Source organism: Temnothorax nylanderi, unplaced genomic scaffold, assembly GCF_030848795.1.
Source record: "Temnothorax nylanderi isolate EJ_2023f unplaced genomic scaffold, tnyl_v1.0 TNYL_tig0299_pilon, whole genome shotgun sequence".
In the NCBI taxonomy this organism is placed as follows: domain Eukaryota; kingdom Metazoa; phylum Arthropoda; class Insecta; order Hymenoptera; family Formicidae; genus Temnothorax; species Temnothorax nylanderi.
Window position 1 is genome coordinate 184,772 of NW_027249361.1, and position 19,814 is coordinate 204,585.

General features: G+C 46.6%; 4 protein-coding genes across 4 annotated transcripts; 1 reads left to right on the plus strand and 3 right to left on the minus strand.

Annotated features, from left to right (window-relative positions):
* Window positions 1-4,273: 4,273 nt before the first annotated feature.
* Window positions 4,274-5,790, plus strand: LOC139780812 (uncharacterized). Its single transcript, XM_071719524.1, has 3 exons — window positions 4,274-4,539; window positions 4,613-5,170; window positions 5,256-5,790. Exons 1-3 carry the CDS (start codon window positions 4,274-4,276, stop codon window positions 5,788-5,790), a joined length of 1,359 nt encoding a protein of 452 aa, XP_071575625.1.
* Window positions 5,791-7,687: 1,897 nt separating this feature from the next.
* LOC139780813 (uncharacterized) lies at window positions 7,688-9,439 on the minus strand. Its single transcript, XM_071719525.1, has 2 exons — window positions 9,184-9,439; window positions 7,688-8,331 (listed from the first exon to the last, which is right to left on the minus strand). The coding sequence occupies exons 1-2, from the start codon at window positions 9,437-9,439 to the stop codon at window positions 7,688-7,690; spliced, it is 900 nt and encodes a 299-aa protein (XP_071575626.1).
* Window positions 9,440-9,596: 157 nt separating this feature from the next.
* Window positions 9,597-10,799, minus strand: LOC139780814 (uncharacterized). Its single transcript, XM_071719526.1, has 3 exons — window positions 10,699-10,799; window positions 10,329-10,635; window positions 9,597-10,217 (listed from the first exon to the last, which is right to left on the minus strand). Exons 1-3 carry the CDS (start codon window positions 10,797-10,799, stop codon window positions 9,597-9,599), a joined length of 1,029 nt encoding a protein of 342 aa, XP_071575627.1.
* A 6,411-nt stretch (window positions 10,800-17,210) lies between these two features.
* Window positions 17,211-17,786, minus strand: LOC139780822 (uncharacterized). Its single transcript, XM_071719532.1, has one exon. The coding sequence runs from the start codon at window positions 17,784-17,786 to the stop codon at window positions 17,211-17,213; it is 576 nt and encodes a 191-aa protein (XP_071575633.1).
* Window positions 17,787-19,814: the final 2,028 nt, after the last annotated feature.

The following is a 19,814-nucleotide window of genomic DNA, read 5'->3' on the forward strand; positions in this document are numbered from 1 at the left end:
TTATACTCGCGGGACTTAACGCGAACGCGGGTGAATATCTTAGAGAGAAGTTACCGTGCCGACGATCCTCGAGAGACTGCCACGAGCATCGTCGCTCTCAGTGGCTCCCCACTTACGGCCGTTACCCCCACTCCGGCTTCGCGGCCGCTTTCTCTTTCTGGAATGTTCGTCGCGGCGCAATAACAACTTTCTCTTTTGTGCGCCGAACGTTCCAGAAGTTATTGACGGAAAATTCCAACGGTAGTACCATAAGGTCGACCCCCACTTTCCGCTCCCGGGTAGCGGTTTTCCAACTCGCTCATTTTTTGCGTTTTTTCGACGCCGACCCGTGCGCTCGACCTATTCCGCGTCCCTGATCATGCATCCGGACCGACTTCCCGTGGAAGACGTCCGGGTATACCTCGCGTCGTCGGCCGTCGACGCCGACCCCCGGTGACTCATCTACGCCACCTTCCCGGTCGGAAACCGTGGTCTGTTCTCGGCGATGACGCTTGGTTCACGAGATCGCGGGCGGTCACGTAACCCCACCTTCGCGTGGTCGGACTTCGACGCCGACCCGATTTTCGGGTGTACCAGGTCCCGTGTGACGATCATCGGTCATTTTTTCTCGCAAATTTCCCATGTTCGCTAACTTCGCATCCGGGCGTCCGATCGTGACGCCAACCGGCTGTGATCGTTCTTTCGGTCTCGCGGGTGAGCCATTTATTACTCTCAGTCGCCTGAGACCCTCGGTTCCGTATTTCGCGAACGCGTTTTCGGATTTGACCCGCGGTCGCTGATGACCCCTCCGTGGGTCGCCCCGGTGAGCCATTGGTGGCTCTTTCGGTTGTGCGCGCGGCTGATCGCGATTTGTCGGACGCGCCGACCAATCGAAGATTGCGTGTGGCCTTTGCCTTGTCGCGCTTTACGCGTCGGTTCGCGCAATGAAAATAAAACTGGCGCTGCCTGCGCTTAGGCCAAAACTCAAAATAAATGAAATTGAACCGACAAAACTTATACATTTAGTTGCGGGCTCGGAAGCTAAGGCTCGCCCGTCTTGTTATCTTTCTAACCTTTTGAGCTAATGGTGCCGGATGGGCCTACTTTTATCACCCGCCGCGTAGCGGTATCTTAAACGGAACTTATGAATTAAATTTTCGATTCTGCGCTCTACTATTAGCGCCTCGGGTTGCGCTGGTGGCGCTTCTGCTTGTCCTCCTGCCAGTGTTGGGCTCGGCCGGGTCACGACTGCTGCCGACTCTACCCTACGGAGGACCAGACGGGGTGCCCCTTTAACAAGGGGCCGCGGCCTGGAAGCATGCGGTTGCAGTTGCAGCATTGCTAAATAATTGTAACTTGATAAGGACCCAAAGCAGAGGTCGAAACGTCGTTGTGATTGATATTAAAATTATTGCCAGTTAGGCCGACAAATTTTCGTGTTTTTATTAATTTATTACTGGCGAAGAAATATCGTATTGATTTCGATATATTCCGTTTCCGCCCACATGAGACTTCAGGTAACACTACAATACTGCCCGGCGGATCCGACACGAAATTTTTCATCATGTCCATTCCTGTGGGGAATTCAGTATTGGAGTGACTTTCATTCTCAGAAGGGATAGCGTCACCGTCAAGAGAACACATACTTGAGCCTACTGGCAATCCATCAGCTCTCAGACATATTACTTCTGAAAGGATGACCTGATGACCTGTTCTACTCAAGCAGTGAGAGCTACCCGCTCCAGTGTCCATGTCGTCAACATTTTTTCCAACTATTTGGGTACTTTTCCTCATTCCCCTCAGGGAATGCTGTCCGTTCATCCAAGATTTCATTGAATGAGGGTTTATTTACAGCACTGGGGCGCTTCCTTATCCTCCATCTTGAAATCATCACGAAAGAGCCTTAAGGCCTTTTACCGGAGATTTCTAAATAAATGAGAAAAAAGTACCCAAATACATAATGCAAAAGAAAAATATTTTCATCAGACTATAATACAGTGCAGCCGAGCCTTGAGATTGATATATATGCCCTATAAGCTAATTCGAACGTTCTGAATAAATATACGCCATTTTGGATCCGCCATTTTGAATTTTTTAAATTCAACATCAGATTCGTGATCAGCGACTACAAAAACCCTAATAACGATAACTTGCATTAATTTTTCCACAAATTTGGAATAAATGTGCTCCATATTGGATCCGCCATTTTGAATTCTTCAAATCCGACATTAGATTCGTGATCAGCGACCCTAAAAACCTTAATAACGGTGACTTGCATTAATTTTTCCACAAATTTGGAATAAATGTGCGCCATATTGGATCCGCCATTTTGAATTCTTCAACTCCAACATTAGATTCGTGATCAGCGACTCCAAAAACCCTAATAACGATAACTTGCATTAATTTTTCCACAAATTTGGAATAAATGTGCGCCATATTGGATCCGCCATTTTGAATTCTTCAAATCCGACATCAGATTCGTGATCAGCGACCACAAAAACCTTAATAACGGTGACTTGCATTAATTTTTCCACAATTTTGGAATAAATGTGCGCTATATTGGATCCGCCATTTTGAATTTTTCAAATCCGACATCAGATTCGTGATCAGCGACCCCAAAAACCTTAATAACGGTGACTTGCATTAATTTTTCCACAATAGGGGAGACTGGGGCCTAACCGTCGCCGGGGTTGAACCGTCAAATCAAATATTTCGGAACCTGTGTATTGTGCGAACTCGCTATTAACATTGTAAACGCTGCTTATGGTACCCATGTGACCAACGGAGTTTCGATAGGTTACCTGCCGTGTTATGAATTTTACGAGGGCATACGTGTTTTCGGAAGGTAAAAGTTACATTTTCTGCGCGTGGAAATTTTGTAATATCTGCAATAATATTTGCTCTCCAAATCTCGAGGTACGTGATTATAAAGAGTAATGCATGCTGAACACGAATCCAGTGTAGTTTTTTCATTATCGTTGATGTCTAATATTTCGTGGGCGATCAAACCTGAAACTTGTGTTTGGGGCTAATCCGTCAGTAAGCAGTCCGGATGCATTTCCAAGGCATTTCCGGGCATTTCCAGGCTCACTGCATATGGAATATGGATGAGACGGGAATTACAACTGTTCAGACACCGAATAGAGTCATCGGACGTCGAGGAGTGAAACAAGTCGGGCGAGTGACTTCTGCGGAAAGAGAAACCCTCGTAACTATTTTTTAATAATGTTTTGCATAAAAATTTTAAATAAATTTTTATATTTTTCTCTTAAAAAACAATTATTATTAAAATGTATCCTATCATTTTTCAGGATTAGATGTACGTATATGTATTGAAAATGCAGTGTGACGGTTAAACCCCGGCATTTTTGAGATTTCAATTTTTCCACCGTTGTCGTTTTTGCTCTATACCGGTTAAACAAAGCGACGTAGATAAAAATTTCCTATATAAATTTTGTAGCTAAAGGTTCACTCTTTACAGTGGTATACCATATTTAACTACAATTATATATTTTCTTGTTAAAAATCGGCACAGAAAAAAAACTGACGGTTAAGCCCCGGTCTCCCCTACTTGCACAAATTTTGAGTTTTGGTCAAGAAATCCATTAAAATAAACCATAGTGGAGTGGCGCGATTAGAAGAAGCGAGAAACGCTCTGCGTCAACGTTTTGCGCAGGTGGGTGCCGGTCACGGTGAACCGAGCAGAAAATTTTCATGGACGGAGATTGAGACGGCTTTCGACAGTCGCGTACTGACCGGTGCGGTGATAAACTCGAATCATATCGATCCTCGACTATTTCTCGAGGACGCGAGGGACACGGTGCTCAAACAAGTGCGCGTCAATCACGAGAGACACGCGTGCCTGAAAGTCAACACGGTTTTCAATGGCGAGTTCGTCGCGGGAGCTCAAACCGCCGTCAAAAGCGTTGCCACGAGAAATCGCCAGCTTTTTCCTACGTCCGATTTGCGAGAGTGGTACGACAGATACGTGATAGATGCCACTTTGGCGGGTCTGGATGAGTTTCAGGAACGCGACAGTGGCTGGGCATTGTCGCGTATATTGAACCTGATGGTGAACGTAAACAAGTGCAATCCCATGCACGCCGGATGTTGGGTGGAAATACCGCAATGGATAAAGCTGAAGAGAGCGGTGATCAACGTGCGTTCGACGGACAACGTGTGTTTCGCGTGAACGATAATCTCCGCTCTGTATCCCGTTGAAAGAAACGCGGACAGGTGTAGCGCGTACCCCCACTATTCGACGATACTGAATCTCGACGGAATCGAATTTCCTATGACGCTGAGGCAAATTTCGAGGTTCGAACGACTTAACGACGTGTCCGTCAACGTTTTCACCGCTTGGGGGAAGGAACGGAACGAAAACGAGATTGTTCCTATGCGGCTGACCGACGATAAGAAGGACAGTCACGTCAATCTGTTGTATCTGTTAGATTCGCGAAACAACTCGAACGTCGGTCATTTCGTGTGGATAAAGAATCTGTCGCGATTGGTGGGGTCTCAGTTGAACAGGAACAGGAATATGAAGTACATGTGCGATCGGTAGGTATAAAAAAAAAGTTGTGTGAATCATATGTATGTGGAATGAAAAAAAATCATACATATTTTTTTCCAGATGTTTACACTACTTTCACTCGAGCGAGAAATTGTCCGCTCACAGCGTCGACTGCAAAAAGATGAACGACTGCGCTATCGTTCTCCCAAACGACGACGACAAGTGGCTATGTTTTCGCGATCACAGTAGGAAGGAGCGACTTCCCTTCGTGATGTACGCCGATCTGGAATGCGTGTTAGAGAAAGAAAAGATAGACAAGGATAACGTTAAGAGGTACGCCTATCAGCATCATAGGGCGTTCAGCGTGAGATACCATCTATGCAGCGCGTACGACGAGATCGCATCCGCGTACAAATTTCGTCGCGGCGAGGACTGCGTGTCGTGGTTCGTCAACGAGCTTAAAGTTATCGCGCATCGCGCGAAGACGATACTCTCGACGAACGTGACCATGGCGGAGCTCACGCTGGACGAGACAGAAAATTTTTGGAGCGCGACAAACCGCCACATATGCGAGAGACCGTTCGAATCGGAGGATCGACGCGTGCACGATCACTGTCACTTGACCGGACGTTACAGAGGTCCCGCGCATCCGCGCTGTAATCTAAATTACAGAGACTCGTACGTTATTCCTGTGTTCTTTCACAATTTATCTGGTTACGACGCTCACACACACACACTTTATTATCAAGGATATGGCAAACAGCTTCGAGGGTAGCATCGATTTATTACCGCTCACCAAAGAGACGTACATATCGTTTACGAAGAATGTGAGGGACGGCAACTGGGGAAACTGGACGAAGTTGCGATTTGTGGATTCGTTCAAATTTATCAGCACCAGTCTCGAGAAATTGGCGTCGTATCTCGATAGGAACAAGCTGAGAATCACGCGTTCGGAATTTTCGGAACTGAGCGAAAGCAATTTCGACCTGCTCACGCGTAAAGGCGTATTGCCGTACGAGTACGTCGACGGTTTCGATAAGCTGCTGGTGACGGAATTACCGCCGCGCGAGTCCTTTTACAGTTCGTTGACCGGTGAGACCGCGACCGATAGCGATTACGAGCACGCGCGGAATGTCTGGCGTTGTTTTCGCGTGGAAAATCTCGGCGAGTACAGCGATCTGTATCTTAAAACGGACGTGCTTCTTCTGGCAGATATCTTCGAAAATTTTCGCGACGCCTGTATCGACACTTATGGACTGGATCCCGCGCATTACTACACTCTACCGGGATACACGTGAGACGCGATGCTGAAGCACACGGGGGTGCGATTCGAATTGCTCACCGATATCGACATGGTAATGTTCGTGGAACGAGGTATACGCGGCAGTTAGTAGGAATATAGTGTGCCTTCGACTCCGGGAGCTCCGAGGGGGGAGCGGGGCGGGGGGAACTTGAGGGCGAGGGGGTGTTGGGGAAGGGGGTTTCGACGAGCGCGTCGGGACATGTTGTTTATCAAATATTGATAAACATATCGTTGACAAGGGGTACCGCCGAGAGGGGGGGTAGGTGTCCGCGTTCTTGGCTGAGGGGGTCCGCGGGGGGGGGGGGGGGGGTCGCGTTTTCGGCGCGGGGTTTTACAAAGGCTACCGCAAAGGGGTACCGCCGAGGGGGGGGGGGGGGTCCGCGTCCAACGGCCACGTCGGTCCGCGTGACGTCACACGGCGCGCTCGCTCCCGTTCCCCCTCATTGATATTCTCTCTCGCTCCCGACCCCCGTTGTCTCTCCCCCGTTTGCGCGCGTCTTCTCGTTGGCGTTCTCTTTTCCTCGCGCGCGGTCTCTCTCGCTCCCATCCCCCGTTCGCGTTCTCTTTTTTTCGCGCGCGGTCTCTCTCGCTCCCGTCCCCCGTTCGCGTTCTCTTTTCCTCGCACGCTTCTCGTTCACGTTTTCTCTCCCTCGCGCGGATTTAACTTAATAATAATAATTATTATTATTATAATATAATAACTTAATAATTATTATTTAAAATATTATTATTATTATGAAATATACTTAATAATATTAATAATAGTGAAGAAAGCGGAAAAAAATGAATAATAAATGATATATAGAATTAAGCATAAAAATATTTATTCATAAAATTTTAAAAAATTTTGAGAATTACCACACTTCTTCTTCTTCTCTCTCAAACTCGTCTTCGATTTCGAATAATCTTCGAAATCCATAGATGTCCACATCTCCCGAAATGTCCCAAATTTCGTCGTTGTTATCACGAAGGAGTTCTCGCTCCCAGCGTACCCAACGCTGGCGATGTATATTAATAAAATCACGAATTCGGATTTCATCAAAATGTATAAAATTTGGCTAAAAACAAATTATACAAAAAATTTTTTAAAATTTTTTAAAAAAATTTAAAATCTATGAAAAAAAAATTTAAAATGTATGAAAAAATGTTTATACACACCTGTACGTGAGGGATCCTCACCCTCACCATATTAAACAGTTCGATCTCGCACATCGGTTCGTTATCGACCCACACCCACTATAACGTTAACAGAATGGTTAATTTAATATATATTTAAATATACAGTTATGTGCGTATTGTTGCATGCATGCCGTCCGGTATGCTTTTCAAAAATGTTACGCCCAGGTCGATAGTGAGTCCGTGATTTCTCTCAGACACTCATTCACACTCGCGCACTCACGAAAATAACGACTCGTTTATTAAAAGACCGCTCGCTGCACGCTTCAGCTTGGAGCTCGAAAAGCATACCGGGCGACACGCACGCAACGGTATTAGATATACATACCCCGATGGCAGGGTGAACGATTTCAATACAATCTTCGATTCTATAAAATCTTTCCATTTTTTTCTTATATATTCTTTGCTCGCGAACGTTTTCACACTACTGACTGCAGAGGACTGAACTAAAGCTCAGAGAAAAGTAATTAAGATAAAATATATCTAGCATTACAATAACAAGCAAGGATTCGTTGGAGCATCGGCACCACATAGGCGAGCGTCGCCGGAGCATCGCTTCATAGTGTACGATATACGATACCTTAAATTTCAAGTGGCTCGAGTCGAACGTCGCATATACGGCTCGAATGGAAATGCGTGTGAAGAAATTAAGACATGATTTATATTTAAAAAAAATACATTTTTTATTCTTCTTTTACATTTTTTGTTCTTACGTACTACGGAAGCGCACTAAAAAATAAAGCTGCGAGCTCACAATCGACAAGCTGATGTTTATCGAAGGCATCGCTATCGCGTGTTACATTTAACACTTGCGTAGGATCCGTTACAGTGGACGCGATTTTGGAGAATTGCGTGAACTTGACATCAACCGTCTCGACAATTCTACTCAATCGATGGAACATCGCGTCGATGCACAGATCAAGATCGAGCATACGGTGTAACGTCGATTCGGTCATCGTTAAGCGTACGTTTAAAGACTCGAGACGTACGAGTTTGACGCCGTTAATCGTACAAATTCTCAACGTTAGCGGTCCAACGCTTATAAAATCACACGTATCTTTAGTGTATCGAAGGAAATTCTGAATGTTCCGCCGTTGTTCGTGGAATCCCTTCCACGTTTCGAGGGACAGTATCAATTCCGTTCCTCGATGATCTCCTACGGCGATCTCCACGTAACTCGGTAGACCCACGTTAACGCCAACTTTAAGGAATTTGTATCCCGTAGCCGTCAACGCGTATCGTCTGCTGAGTATACGAACCGCGCGACGCTCCAACGAAATGCTGTAGAAAAAAATAAATGAGATTACTTTTAAAATAATAATACAATTTATAATTTGCAATTTAAAAAAAAAATATAAAGCTTTATAATTTAAAAAAAAAACGAAAAACTTACTTGTTACACTTGTTCTCGTACGATGGAGTTTTATCATCATCACCATCGTGAATCGGTACGTAATAATTCATGCGTCTGCCACCGCTGCTGCTTCTTCCTTCAGCGGAGCTGAACATTTTTTTCTTTCGGTTATGGAGACGCGGACCGTTGATACAAGCGGTCGATGCAAGACTGATCGTCGTTGTAAAATTAATCGAATATACGCGGCAACTTTCAAAACTATGATGAAGGAGGGAAATTAATGTTTCTGGAACGCGCAATCAGCGCTCTGAAATTTAGGAGAGAGGACTAAGGTAGGATGTTTTTTTTTTTATTAAGACGTATACCCCCCCCCGCATAACATCAACCGCGAAACATGTTCAGACATGTTCGCTGAAACCTGATACCCCCCCTCGAAGCTCTCGAGTTAGAATTCGTCACGTATACCTACTTATTCTTTAATTTTGTACACTATCGACTAATGGGGAAGGCAAATTAAACGTTGTCAAATTTACACATACATATAAAATTTATTTTTTTAAAAAGATGACAATTCTCCCTGACGTTTCGACCACCAGTTAAATATTTTTAATACATTTTGCAATGCGCAATTCTTAACGTGTTTTCCACATCGCATAGTATTGGTAGCATCTAGAATATTTAAAGATTCGATATCTTCGTAACCCGCATCCAGAGTCTCGATGTTTAGGTTTTTTCTCGCTTTATTCTCAAGCAGATCTACCAGCCATTCTCGTTTCTGGCATCCCTTGACGTACACGAGAGTAGGCATTTCGTCGTCGTCGTCGTCGTCGTCGTCGTCGTCGTTGTCCTCTTCCTCACCAAGCACGGCCGATGTAATTAAACGCTTCACCTTGCTGTACGGCACGTTTCCGTCTTCCCATCGTAATCCATGGTGATTGCGAATCAACCAGGAAGCGCACGATTTGTCGGATTTTGTGAGGAGATTCCACGGCATGGGGCATGTAAAGATGTAATGCGCCAGAACGGTTCCGTTTCTCAGCACCGCCGCCTCCTTCACGACAAATTTCATCCCGACGACGAAACCTTGCAGGTCCACGAACGTTGGTGCGGACATGAAGAGATATCTCTCTCTCTTCGATGCGTGAATCGAGAGAAATGACGCGCGTTTCGCGACACTCTGATTTATATATCCTGCTCTCCTTTTTTCCTCTCATAAATTTGTATCGAGAGTGAAAGAGAGAGAAAATTTTCGTCGACGTTGCCGCGAACACTCAGACTATTTTGCGCACTACGTTGGTCAACGGATTGTACTCAATCACGCGATCGTGTATGATGAGACAGTACGCGGAGGTATTCGGCGGTACGTTCTCCATGCAATCGAATTCTATTCTGACATCCACGGTGGCGTTTTTGACGGATTCGTTTTGTCGAGAGCAATCGATGATCACGAATGGGCCGTTGCGTAGAAAAGTCGAAACGGTGAGACTCGGCTCGAGATATTCGTATCCGTAATAGCCCTTGCAGAAACGCGCGTACATATCGTACAGAATCGCCCATCTGTGTTTACCAAAGTCCAAATTCAAATCGTCATACGGATAGACTTCCGAGTTTAGGTAGAGTTTCACGTTGGTCAATTTGCAGTCGTCGAATCGGCTCGTGTCCGCGGATATGACGTTCTTCCGACCCGTTTGCAGAGCGAAGACGACGTATCGCGGTTTCTCAAGCTGAGTCGCGGTCTTAATGGCCCACGAGTGCTTGGTCGTGTTCTGCAACAGGGGATACTCGTACAGATCCCACGAACGGAAACCCATACTTAGATATCGTCCTTTTTCCAAGGCGCGCAACATCGACAGCTTGTTGATCTCGCTCAATACCACGTGAGGCATTCGCCACTGTATCTTGAGTATTTTGATAGTAGGCTCCAACGCGAGATTTCCCACCAGACAATTGTTGTCGTTGCGCGATCGTATTATGACCAATTCGTGACGAGCGTTGATCACCACGCGTTTGTAATCCTCGCAAAATCCTAGTAACAGGTTGAGCGGTACGCAGAAATTGAAGTATCCATTCGCGTTATTCTGTGGCTCCCAGCCGGCGTTTCTCAGGATCACGCTTCTGTCGGACGATACCGTTACGTAGTTCTTGAGCGTGCTGGTTATTCCTACGTTTCTGCAGTGATCAATCTCCACGCCGTCGAGCTCGTATCGAATTTCATCGAACATGAACGCGACGCAATTATTCCCCAATACCACGTTATCGGCTTGGTCGGCTGCTCTGGTCACCGTCAATGTTCCTTCGACGTAGAGAAAACTTTCGCACGGCAACGTATACAGATCCTGCTGTTGTATGGGTATTCGTATCTCGTCGCTATACTTGAACGTTGTGTTGGCGTACGGGTTGTACGTGTGAGTCTCGATCTCGACGATGCGACCGTCAAAGACCGGCTCGCCTCCGATGTTAAGAATTTCAGTCATCGTTCACAGTCAGCTTTCAGATGTTTCGTACCGCGAATCCCAGAGATTGTAAAAATTTAACGTTTGATGCGTTGAGCTTCTTTCTCGTCTCTTTTTTAATGCCACCGAATGTCGATTTGGCGATATCGTCGATCGTCGCAGTCGTAAAGATATTCTTATCTGTCGCGTGCTCCGAGTCGTTCAACACGAGCATCTCACACGTCGCGCGTTATCGCTGTCGCCGTCGTACGTGTAATCTGACGGTGATCTCTTCTCCTCGAAAATCGGGCAATCGTCCGTCTTGATCCGTGACGCGTATCGTTAGATTCGTAACGCTTCGCGCGATGATCGGCAGGTAAATGATCTGCGCCGGCGTTTCCGATATCTTATATCCCGGTGGTACGCTCGGTGAAAATTCGTGTATCGTGTGAACACGTTTGCCGTTGCTGTACGCACCCGCGGTCACGTTACACTCCACGCGGATAATGTTTACGTTGATAATATTAATCGACGCGTCCGATTCGTACCACTGTCCCGGCTGCAATATACGCTTCGACGAGAATCCCAGCAGCGATCCAACGTTGTTCGGTTTGTTAAAGTTCACTCTAAAAGCGCACTTGATCTCGCTCTTCATCGTATTGTAATTTGCGCGGAGCACTATCGGGTATTCCGCAACCTCGTCTTCGTAGCTGTTCACGCGAGCGGTCGCCTCTCGGGCGATATTCGCGACCGACGTACGATCATCGTTGGAACGAATTACGCGTCGCGGGCGTTTCCGTGAAATTTCGCGTTTCAAAAACTCATGTATGGCTCGTATCTCGTACGATCCCTCGGGAATCATAATTTCCGTGTCATCCTCGTCGAAATAAAATTTATTGTTCGAAAAATTCACGTTCGGAATCGTGTGATAAGTCTCAAAACACGTTAGACCGAGCTCGTAGTCACCGTCGCTCAGATCCACGGCGGGAAAATAGTGCTCCGCGAGGATGCTGCTCTTCCCGGTCAACGTGAACGTTATAGACATGTCGGCGGAAACCGTTAACAAATACTGAGTCACCACGGCGCACCGTCAGGCTTTAAATTAGCGTCGATCGTCCGGAGAAATTGCAAGCATAATTGTCCACAGATGCTCTGATCGTATCGCTGATAAGACGTGTAATTGTACTCAATCTTCGTCACGCTCGGCCCGAAATATCGCACCAATTCTTTCGGCGGTCGAAGATTGCCGAAACTGTCGAAATACATGACTCGATCTTCCCTCTTCGCGTACGCTACCCAATGAGTACCGGGACCCGCTGCATCGTCCAAATTCACGATACCGCTCTCGTTTCGACGTACACCGCCGATCGGTAACGAATCACGCATGAAGACACCTCTGAAGAATGGTACGCGCATACGCTTTGCCAGTCGATTCAATTGTACGTTAGTCGTAATACCCGCGGGCATATTTAACGTCTTTTTGACGTTTTTTTTTTATTTTCGACGCTACTCCTCGCCCGCGTTTGTGCGGGCCGAGATACAGCCCTCGTCCATATTTGTACGGAGCGAGATAAAGTCCGCGACCTTCCACGGCGTGATTGTGACGTTGCATCTCTTCCAGCTGACGCCGCGCGGCTTTGTTATCGTTCACGGCCTTTACGACTCCCGCCGCTCCGCCGGCCAGAGAACCGAGAACTCCCAACAACGGTAGAATCGGCAATACGCCGCCTCGTTTCACTGCCGGAAGTATCCGTTTTTTTGTCAGCCTTTTCCTTGTTTTCGTTTTTTTCGTTTTCAAGCCCATTCCGAGCTTCGTCTTAGCCTTCATGGTCGCCCAGACGGCTGTAGCGGCAGCTCTCTCTCCGAGAGTCGAATCTTTCGCGGTAATGCGTTTTCGCGCTTCCGCAGCGAGTATCTCGTCCGCCGCGTGTCTCTCGGTGAGATCGCGGTTACGCGAATAGGCTATACCGTGCTCGCGACACGCCGCGTCCAATGGATTAATACCTTGATCGCCTTTCACCAATCGTTCTTGTAAACGAGTTCCCGGACCGCAAAATTGATAGCCGGGAATGTGTAATTCGAACGGAAGTGCGTTTATCGCGCGATTTAACAGGCCTCCACCAATTTTTTTCGTTGACATTCGCCGCAATCCTTTATCAATGGCGCGGAACCGTCGACGTGCGTTCGCTGCCACGGTTGATTGAATGTTCGTAACAGCGACGATATGTCTGAACCTCCAAATCCGCCTTTATATGTTCCGGAAGCTTGTCCCACACGTAGTGAACGTGATCGCCGCACGTTTGCAGCAGAACTACTTTCGACACAAATTGCAGCTGTTCGGCGCTCAAGTCGCGAATATCGGAAGGTCTCGACAGTAGGACGAACATTTTTGCTACTGAGCCATTCGCGGTTCGGCTCGCCTATAAATAGGCGTTCGAGTCAACCAGAAAGTCAACAGTGTGGAAAAAATGAGATTCGTGCGACAACCGTTGGCGATTCGCGTGACGAATTGCGACGACAGATCACGGCCGATGGGTGGCAACGCGGAGAAGCGTAGGCACGGTACGCTGCTGCCGGCTACTATACGCGCGATCATTTGTGGCCCCTCGAATTGCGGTAAAACCAACGTTCTGATTAGCTTGCTGGAAAGTCCGCACGGTGTACGTTTCGAAAACGTGTACGTGTACTCGAAATCGCTGCAACAGCCGAAATATCGATATCTGGAGTAATTTATTGACATCGATCGACGAAATCGGCTACTTTACGTTCTCCAATAACAGTGACGTCATTCCACCGAGCGACGCGCGTCCAAACTCGATCTTCGTCTTCGATGACGTGGCATGCGATAAGCAAGACGCTGTAAGAGAATATTTCTCAATGGGCAGGCACTCGAGCGTCGACTCCTTCTATCTCTGTCAGACGTACGCGAGAATACCTAAACATCTGATACGCGACAACGCGAATCTGCTGATCCTGTTCAAGCAGGACGGTACCAATTTGAAACACGTGTACAACGATCACGTGAATACCGACATGCCGTACGATGAATTTTGCTCGTTGTGTCACGAGTGTTGGCAACAAAAGTACGGATTCGCGGTGATAGACAAGGACAGCGCGCTTTCGAACGGCCGATACAGAAAAGGATTTAACGTGTTCGCGATACCGTAAAAGCGATCAGTCGTTGCCGATACCTCGTCGGAGGCGAAACGTTAGCGTTACAGAGAGAGATCGATACTCTGCTTTGTTTTCCCGCGATGGCTGCGATCGAAGAGAGCGAGAATATTCGCGAACGCGAGAAGATCGTGAAAGATATTGCGAAAACGAGTGATTCGATTCGCAAGAAACTTCGCGCTTTGAAGACCGGTAAGATCGAGAAGGGCATTGAGATGGATACGCACTTTAAACCTCTCATCGGGCCGCTGAAAAAGATCGTCGACAACTCGAGCTTGACCGCGGTGAAGAAGGAGGAGCCGGAAAGCGTCGCTGGCGGGGAGGAGGAGGAGGAGAATGCTACACCGAAGAGAGAAAAGAGGGAACGATTATACTCCTGGTCGGATCTGTCATCGACACCGCGTAAATCTAATCAATCGAAACGATCGAAAGTACTACCGGTAACTTCTACACCGATAACCTCTACACCGACGCGAACCGTGCAACATACAAGTCCCGAATTAGCGGCAAACGTGGATGTTCCCGAATTACCGGCAAACGTAGATGTTTTCGAAACCACGGATGACTCGATCGGGACAACCGTTCAAAAGCAGTTGCAAACATCGGAGGGGCGAGAATTGTTTATAGAAACGTTGGAAGATCACTTCGGTCCACTGAGCCGAGTGTATATCTCGTCTGTTTTGGGCGCCGATCCAACGATAGACGACGTGTACGGCGTTTATCTCGACAAGAATGAAATAATGCTCGGTAATAAACGTTTTTACGTGGATAAAGCGGATAACATTCATATCGGCGACATACGATACGCCGGTACACCCGGTATTTACGAGTTAATCTTCAAAAAAATACCCGATGATAAGCTCTACACGGAGGCCGATAGGCAAAAGTACAGAAGCATACTGTTGGCGACGAGTGCTCATAAATACAAGCACGATCCTCGCGAGCGAGTAAAGGGTAACAAGGGATACAAGTATCTATGGGTAATCTTACCGTTGATATCGATCGAATCCAAGAAGAAAAAATCCGGATAGGGATTATCCATGCCTCGCGCAATGACGCTAACCGACAATAAGATCGACTACGTGCACTGGGACGATCCCAACGAGCTGGTGGATCGTCTGCAATTGCTCGACGCTTCGCGTCAAGCTGGCAACAATGCCCACGACAACGAGATCATGTCGATCATCGAGGAACTTCGCGAAGCCGGGCTTATTATAAATTAAACGGCGCGACAAATTTGGATTGTTCGAGCACAGCGGAGACGCGACAAACTCCATTTCGTACCATCGGTGGAGCGGATTAATGAGAAATTTTGTGCGCAATAACGCTCTGTGTCGCAGCGCCACGGACTTTGACGCAAAGTCGCGCAAGATTCGTCGCGTAGCGCAACCTGAGACTGACGGTGACGCGGTTAACAAACTATACGTGGATCGGTGCGTTAAAAGTTTGACAGATCAACGAAAAGAGTCAGACGAGAAGCTTACCTCGTTCGAGAAGGACGTGCGAGCGTTACAGACTGCGGTAAACGCGCTTCGGCGTACGAACATCGTTAGATTGGAAACGGCTAATGAACGATGAAGAAACGGTTCAGCAGAAACGACTATCGAAAGGCGACGAGTGAAGAGAAGCAACGGTTAATTGACGACGGCGACGAACAGCAACGAACGATTTGAGAACGGTTGTCGGACGGCTGTCTAACGGTTCAAGAACGGTTGTCGGACGGTTATCGAACGATTCAAAAACAACTCAGAAACGATTACGAGCGATTCAGAAACAGCTGCGAATTACGCGGTGACAGGAAAGGCTACAAACGGCTAAAGAACGTCGACGACGACGACGACGACGATGAGTGACAAACAACGGTTAACTGACGACGACGAACAGCAACGAACGATTCACGAATGGCTCAGAAGCGGTTACGAACTGTTGAGAAGCGGTTACGAACTGTTCAGAAACTGCTACGAACGATGCACTAGAAGCAGAAACGGCGACAACGAAACATGAGACAGTTAAAATCGATCGATATGCGTAAAAGTATCGAGAAGCAACGACTCGTCGAAGAACTGCACGCTCCGGCGAGAAGAAATTTTCCCCGCAGACGCGTCATAGTGCGAGGGTACGACGACCTGTGGCAGGCTGACATCGTCGAGATGCGTCCGTACTCACGTTTCAACGGAGGCTACCACTACATACTCACCGTCATCGATGTGTTGAGCAAGTACGCGTGGGCCGTGCCGCTAAAGGGTAAAGGCGGCAGCGAGACAGCCGACGCTATCGCCGAGATAATTCGACACAGCGGGAGGTGCCCCAGTAACCTACAAACCGATATGGGGAAGGAATTTTACAACACCGATGTGCAACGTCTCGTGAGAAAACACGACATCAATCATTATTCCACGTATTCGGTGTTGAAGGCGTCGGTCGTCGAGCGATTCAATTGTACGTTAAAGAACGACATGTGGAAGATGTTTACGCTCAACAGAAATTACAAGTGGGTCGACGCCTTGTCGCGACTCGTGTCGGATTACAACGCGCGCAAGCATCGAACCATCGGGATGCGGCCCGTCGACGTTACCCCCGCGATCGCCAAAAGACTCTTGGCTACCGTATACAGCGCGATAAAGATCGCGGGTCCGGCAAAATTCAAAGCGGGTGACTCGGTGCGCGTTAGCAAATACAAAACAATTTTCGAAAAGGTTTACACGCCGAATTGGACCACCGAGGTGTTTAAAATCGTTAAAGTGCAGCGTACCAATCCCGTAACCTATCTACTCAAGAACTATCGTGGAAAATCCGTCGCTGGAGCGTTCTACGAGCACGAGTTGCATCGCGCGACTTATCCGGACGTGTATCTCGTGGAGAAAGTACTGCGCAAGAGGGGCGACGAGGTTTACGTTAAATGGCTGGGATTCGATGGATCGCACAATTCATGGATACACAAGGACAATGTTATTTAATTCGTGCAAACTGTATTTTATTCTTAACATAAAAAAATATGTAATATGTAATACATGTAAAGTGTTTGAAATATGAAATATAAAATACGTAAAAATATGAAATATACACATGTGCAATATCTTTATTAATATTCTTTCCAATACTGTAATATAATACTCACAATACGTTATACTACATTCATACATTCATACATTCATACGTTATATGACATACTACTACATTATATATTACGTTACATACATATACTACTGCATACGTTATACAACATACATACGTTATACTACTACATTATATATTACGTTACATACATACATCATACATACGTTACAAAGGTATTTTATAATGTCCCCACGGTAACGTATCGGTCGAATCGGGTATAATGTATCGCTTATCGTCGTATGGACTCAGAGCGATTTTTGTTTCGGACACGGTGTACACTTTGTGCTTTTTCGATCGTATACAGGACTGCGATCGGGTCATTTCAATTTCGTCTCGCAGACACCTCGTGTAATCGTCGAACGTTATAGTACGCGCTACGACGTTGTTCTTGACACCTTTCGCTTTTTTACAATCTTTTTTACCATCCACCCTCAACGCGTACATCTTCGCCCTGAGTCCGACGAATTCGGTCATGATCGCGCCGTTATTCTCGTCCTTCATCAAGCCCGGAACTTTTTTATTGGCGAGTGGGATACCGTACGCGTTATCTACCGCGTAATCGCTAGTGTCGAATCTAGCGATATCGCGTTTCACGTTTTCGTACACATCGTCGCACTCGATGTGATAAATCAGACTGTCAGTATCGGTGTACGTGACTTTACACTTGTCGCCATACAGGGGAGACATGTACTCGTGATGAAATTCGTACAAGCAGATTTTCGATACGTCGAGAATGCACATGCCGACGTAAACCGCGTTATTCATCAATTTATATAAATTTTTCTCGAACTCATTTTTGGCCAGTGTTCTAAATTTTGTATTGAGTTCGATGTAAGTGCGGAGCCACGCAGATTGAGCGAATTGCAATACGCGATGTATTTTTGTGACGCGAAGGCCGTGGTGCGTGCACTGCTGTAGGTTGCGGTAGTGTATGACGTAACGCTTCTTATCATACAGCGTGGCGAGAAGTTTTTCCTGCTGTTTGCCGGGCGGTTTATCGCGCGTCAGACAGAACGGTAGGTCGGCGTGCGCGTCGTGTTTATTCTCCGGATACTCGAGATCAACCTCGAGAATATAACCCATGGGCGAATCCAATGCGATCGCGTTAAACTTGAAATTTGAAACGTCTTCGACCCATCGAAAATCTGCGTAGGGCAGTGGTTGACACATCGCCCAGCCGTACAAGTTGTTTACATCGAAGTACATTAGAAACGACGACGGTTTCAATGGATCGTAATATTGCATGTACTTGTTATTAGCTTGCGCGTATCTGTTTGAACATTGACTCAGACCACCACGTATACCGCGTTCGATGAACATGACCATGTCAATGTCGGTGAGCAGTTCGAAATTGATACACGTATGTTTCAACATGGCGTCCCACGTGAAACCTGGCAAAGTGTAGTTGTGACCGGAACAACGAATGGAAATTTCAAAATAATAAAATATAGCCACTTACTACTTGGGCTGAATATACGGTCGCCACTGTATTTTAAGGATCTAATACAGAAACCTTTCTTTACTGCGTTGCCCCGTCCTTCCTTCTCGGCAAGATGGCTGTCGATTCACGTCGCAGGCGCGTTCAAGGCCGTCGGCCACGCCCTTGTTAAGCAAACGTATTTACGAGGATAGGATTTTCACTGGGGTCGCGAAATAATGCTTTTTGTTTATTATAAACAAATAATAGTTTATTCTAATGCTAGGTTGTACAGCAATCTCCTCTAACGTACGTATTCGCTCGATCGCGTGTTGCTACGTCGAGTTTTTATCGAAACGCCGTTATTTCGGTTAAAGCGGATCTTAACGATCAATATAAGCGCAAATGGGTATCCCGCATCGCGCACTCACTGTCTCAAATTAATATTCAATCACGCTACTAACGCTAGCGGATAACGGGATAAGAACGTCTTTTTCCGAATTGTATGGCGCAACCGATGTACGTGTTGACGCCTCGAAAACTCACGACGGACTGTCCGGGAGGAACGGGTCGAGTTCTCCCACCTTAGACTCACGCATGCGCTGAGTCCTCATTTTAGGCGCGCAGCCTTCGCACTCGCGGAACGCACCTTTGGGTGTAGATGGTACGATTCCATCTGCACTTCGCTGGCCGAGTCGTTGTTGGGACTCGGCACCTTTTCGTGAGATGCTACACTAAAGTGCAACGGCGCGACTTGGCTTTCGCACCCGCGTGAACCAAACGCGTCGCTGCACGCAAACTTCGCGCAAGCGAACTCAAAGTCACTCGATTATTATCGAGTGACTCACAACGTCACAAAAGACGAACCCAATGCAAACCAGGTAAGTATTAATTTCTCTTTTCTTTCAGGTACCCAGGATCGCTATGGAATCGTCTCATCTAGTCACCGGAGTCGGTGTAATAAAGGTAAGTATCAAAAGGTAAGTATGACGCGGCTTAAAATTACCGCACGCGTAATCGCATAATAATGAAATTTTAAATTGACAGGGAATAATGTTTAAATATCAAATTAATGAATATAATATCAAATTGGCTCAATGCCGTCTAAAAGTGTAGAAAGTACATAAAAGTGTAAAAAAGTGTAACTGAATATAATGAAAATCACTGTTATTCGCAATGTTAAATAAATCTTTGCCTGGAACAACTCCATTTGGCTTGTTTCTCTACCTTGAGACTTAACTGTAAATAATACGCTGAAAATTCTATAAATTCAATGAATCTGCACTCAGAGTGCTAAAAGTGTAATAAAAGTGTGACTGCCGTCGGTGGCTCATCTCGCACGCTTATCCTAA